Genomic DNA, 5,000 nt, shown 5'->3' with positions numbered 1-5,000 from the left:
TCCCTGACTAACAGCAGTGACAACACAGAGATGTGTGTGGGGAGGAATCAATAGGCATAATGACTAAATTGGGGAGAAAAAGGGGTAAAAAATGATTGGCTACTCTAAATTTAGAAGAGAAAAAAAAAGTGTGTGTGTGTGTCCTGGGCCTGACGTTAAACTGCCCCGTTGTCACTGCCATCATCAGTAGTAGGTGCAGTGGATGCATTTGCAACTTCTGTGGACGATATGTAGCTTGCATACAAGAAGGCATTTCTCACCGGTGGAATCTACCAACAGCCGCAACGCTACGTGACGACGGGCCCTCCTTCCTGTGAACAGTTACCGGGAAGAGAGGCAATAGACCCGGCAGCCATCCCGCGGTGGGTCCGTCCCGCTGTCGGAATAGCAACGGGTGAACCTCCAGGCCCACGAGAACAACTAGAGAGAGCTTTAACCCATTAAGACCTGGAACTGTGTCATTTTTTTATTTGAGCTAAAAAGCATTATTTTACACTTTGGGCTATTCAAAAATAGCAGATATACAAGCTCATAGCGCGGCACCGAGTGCCGCGCTACGAGCTTGTAGATCTGCTATTTTTGAAAATTCGTGAAAATGTGTGCAAATCTTTGAATATATATTTTTTTAAAGCGAACATTTTTAACTCAAATCTTTGCTTCATGGGGGTCCCTGGAACAACATATTTTGATGGGGGTCCGCGGCCAAATACATATCATTTTGGGGGTCCTTGACATGAAAAAGTTTGAGCACCACTGATATAGAAACATACGTTTTTCAGAAAACTGTTGGGATTTAGGAGATATGTAGAATCGGCTTCAGGTCTCAATGGGTTAACACCAAGCAGCAGCGCAAGACTAAGAGCTTTGTTTCCTCTGGTGATCCAGCCTACAGGACATTATACACACAGACTGGTTGTTGGAGGGTTTCCACAACGTGGGAGGGACGCCCAAAGACCAGGCAGAAAGGCTGGTTAAAGTATTGTGCTTTTTACTGACCCTACAATATGTGTGTCCCTGTATGCTTTCCCTGTGCGTGGACATAAATACATTGTTAAACTGTGTGTGTGTGTGTGTGTGTGTGTGTGTGTGTGTGTGTGTGTGTGTGTGTGTGTGTGTGTGTGTGTGTGTGTGTGTGTGTGTGTGTGTGTGTGTGTGTGTACCATGTGGGGACCACTCAGGGCCAGAGTGAAGGAGGTGAGCAGGGAGGCCAGAGCTTTGGGGATCAGAGCGGAGATGAACAGCAGCAGATGTTGAGACGCACAGCTGGGACCAGGAAGTGGCAACGAGCCCAGCGAGCCTACGAACCTACACACATACAGCACATACACAGACAGACAGACAGACAGACAGACAGACAGGCAGACAGGCAGACAGGCAGACAGACAGACAGGCAGACAGACAGACAGACAGACAGACAGACAGACAGACAGACAGACAGACAGACAACATCACAACATTCCACATTTTGTAAAGATTCTTTTGAAAGTAGCCAAAATCTACAAGCTGCATTGTGAGCTTGTATTAAGTGGTTGAACTGGTTTAATGCTATCTTCACCCATTTTGCTGGGGAACCCCCTTTAGGACCCCTGGGGGGGTCCCCGGACCCCACTTTGCAAACCACTGCACTAGAGCAGTGGTTCTCAACCTTTTCAGGCCACGACCCCCCAAAATAATCATATTTGAACAGGGGACCCCCCAAAATAATCATATTTGAACTGGGGACCCCCCAAAATAATCATATTTGAACTGAGGGACCCCCCAAAATAATCATATTTGAACTGGGGACCCCCCAAAATAATCATATTTGAACAGGGGACCCCCCAAAATAATCATATTTGAACTGGGACCCCCCAAAATAATCATATTTGAACAGGGGACCCCCCAAAATAATCATATTTGAACTGGGGACCCCCCAAAATAATCATATTTGAACTGAGGGACCCCCCAAAATAATCATATTTGAACTGGGGACCCCCCAAAATAATCATATTTGAACAGGGGACCCCCCAAAATAATCATATTTGAACTGGGGACCCCCCAAAATAATCATATTTGAACAGGGGACCCCCCAAAATAATCATATTTGAACAGGGGACCCCCCAAAATAATCATATTTGAACTGGGGACCCCCCAAAATAATCATATTTGAACTGGGGACCCCCCAAAATAATCATATTTGAACTGGGGACCCCCCAAAATAATCATATTTGAACAGGGGACCCCCCAAAATAATCATATTTGAACTGGGGACCCCTCAAAATAATCATATTTGAACAGGGGACCCCCCAAAATAATCATATTTGAACTGGGGACCCCCCACAATAATCATATTTGAACTGGGGACCCCCCAAAATAATCATATTTGAACTGCCCCCCACCCTGACAAGCACTTGGAATTGTAGGAGTTGAGGCATAAATCTACAGTTGATTTAGTCGACTAAAAATGTATGTTGGCGGTGCCTTGATGGCGTCGTAATGGCTGATTTTACACTTGGTTGCATGCTGAAAATAGCAGATCTAGGAGCTCACAACGCATCGCAGCGTGACGCGTTGTGAGCTTGTAGATCTGCTATTTTCAGAGCGCAACACCCGAGCACAACCAAACATAAAATGACTTACTTCTTCTCCACTAGATCCTCACTAACATTTTAGTCTAGTTTTTATTTGTTGTTGAAAACTAAAATTGCAGAAATAGCAGCTTTTTTATGTATAAAATTATCAAATATGTTTTTGTTTAGTTTTAGTCAGTGAAAAAAAGTTAGTCGACGAACGTTTTTCGTGATAGTTTTAGTCGACAAAATCAACACTAGACGGCGCCGTGACAAACGTTCTCGTGCAGAAACATTCTGTAGTCGTCATGGTCACCAACATGGACGTACCCGTGAGTGTCCTTGTCCAGTCTGTCTCTGATGATGTCCATCAGTCTGTCCCTGGCCTCCAGAGCTGTGCAGAACCCTGACGACCACAGAGGGACCTTCACACTCACTGGAGCAGAGATCAGCCCTATGGGGGAGGACAGCTACACAACATGAGTGTGAGTGTGTGTGTGTGTGTGTGTGTGTGTGTGTGTGTGTGTGTGTGTGTGTGTGTGTGTGTGTGTGTGTGTGTGTGCGTGCGCGTGTGCGTGCGTGTGCGTGCGTGTGCGTGTGCGTGTGCGTGTGTGCGTGTTTACTCTACAATTATTTGAAAACTTTAGTTACTAGTTACTTTGCAGATAGATATTATTACGTTATAAAACATACATTAACTGTAGCCCTATTTTATACCTAGGCTATTTGAAAATAGCCGATCTACAAGCTCACAATGCGTCGCATCGCGACGCGTTGTGAGCTTGTAGATCTGCTATTTTCAAACATTTTAGTACTTTTACTTTTGGTACTTTAAGTACATTTTGATACCAATACTTTTGTACTTTTACTCAAGTAAATTTTGAATTCTGGACTTTATTTAACAGAGTACTACATTGCAGTATTGATGCTTTTAGTAAAACATTTGAGTACTTTTTCCACCACTTGTGTGTGTGTGTGTGTGTGTGTGTGTGTGTGTGTGTGTGTGTGTGTGTGTGTGTGTGTGTGTGTGTGTGTGCGTGCGTGTGCAATGCAGCCTGGCGGCGTGTCGCGAGTTCGAGTCCCGATCCCGACGACACTTTCTCTACTCACCAAAACAAAGATGGTTTTATGGAGTTGAAAGCCAATTCTAAGCGGAAACACTCTGAGCCCCCCACCTGACGTCTAAAATGCACCTTTTGACTAAAATGCAAAATATTTCACCAGAAAGAAAACGTTATTTAGTTACTCCGCTGCACCCTCTACAGATCCGATCAATAGAATTTTTCTATTGACCGGATCTGTAGAAGGTGCAGAGTAGTAACTGGACCAGAGCTAGAAGACCATGTTTCATTATACTTGAGTGCAAAAAAGAAAAGTAAATCTTTCTTCCTGTCCAGATGTACAAAAACGAATTTCACCCACTTTTTTACCTTGTAAACCTGTGATGTGACAATAAAACTGATTCTGATTCTGATTCTGATTATTCATTCTGGAACAGATTAGCAGTAATATAATAATACCCTAATAACAACACTAGAGGGCAGTGCTGACACACCTACATGGTGCAAGGGTGACCTCACCCATGCACTTAAAGCCTGATTTATACTTAGTTGCACACTGGTGTTGCCTGCCGTAAACAGAAGATCTACAAGCTCACAACGTTGTGAGCTTGTAGATCTGCTATTTACTGAGCGCGATACCGGCGTGCAGCTAAGTACTATAAATGATGAATGTTAATGGTATTGATAATGAGCTGTATTTATAAAGCACTTTTCATACATCTAAATGCAGCTCAAAGTGCTGTACAAATTACAGCAAAGATCTAAACAGATTAAAAACAATACAGACAAAACTGATGAATGCAGCATCACCTATGTTCTTCTTCTTTGGTGGGGGGGTGGGGTAAGTGATGATATTTTTTGGTGATATTTTTTGTTAAAAAGGTTAAAGTACTATATTGTGATAGTAATCATTGCTACAGAGCGTTTGTTCGGTCACAGGAGTCTCTCCAGCTCTTTAATAAACACAATATATGTACATTTTCAGGTAGGTGACACATTTAAGCCAATCAGGAGAGAGCACTGAAAATGCATTTTCTGTTTAACTCATTCAGTGCCACAGGACGTCTAAGACGTCCGACGTCTAAATAGCCCTGGGTGCCACAGGACGTCTAAGACGTCAAAAAAAAAATCTAATTATTATTATTTTTATTTTTTTGGGAAAAAAAGGTTCTGAACCCAAGATATGATGATTGGAAGATTTGCTGCTCCATTCACTCTTTGTTTAACTACTTACTAAAAAAGGCTGTATCTCGGCTCCTAAGAACTTTTTTGTTACAATTAATTTTGGTTGTGGCACTCAGAACCAAAATTCCATAAATAAGCATGGCACTGAAAGAGTTAATAAAGAGCTGGAGAGACATGGGCGACTCATTTTACTGAACAAACACTC

General features: G+C 42.9%; 1 protein-coding gene across 1 annotated transcript in view; it reads right to left on the bottom strand.

Annotated features, from left to right (window-relative positions):
• LOC308096665 (cytochrome P450 26B1-like) overlaps nt 1–5,000 on the bottom strand; it is a gene marked incomplete at its 3' end in the record, with an annotated part of 37,400 nt that overhangs the window by 22,790 nt on the left and 9,610 nt on the right. The window contains exons 6-7 of the mRNA XM_080444077.1: nt 2,880–3,003; nt 1,161–1,305 (exon numbers count right to left, since the gene is read on the bottom strand). Coding sequence (XP_080300203.1) covers nt 1,161–1,305; nt 2,880–3,003 — 269 coding nt within the window. The remainder of the gene's footprint in view (nt 1–1,160; nt 1,306–2,879; nt 3,004–5,000) is intronic.

Source organism: Gymnoscopelus braueri, assembly GCF_963280865.1.
Source record: "Gymnoscopelus braueri genome assembly, chromosome: 12".
NCBI lineage: Eukaryota > Metazoa > Chordata > Actinopteri > Myctophiformes > Myctophidae > Gymnoscopelus > Gymnoscopelus braueri.
This window is presented reverse-complemented; position numbering and strand designations above follow the sequence as displayed.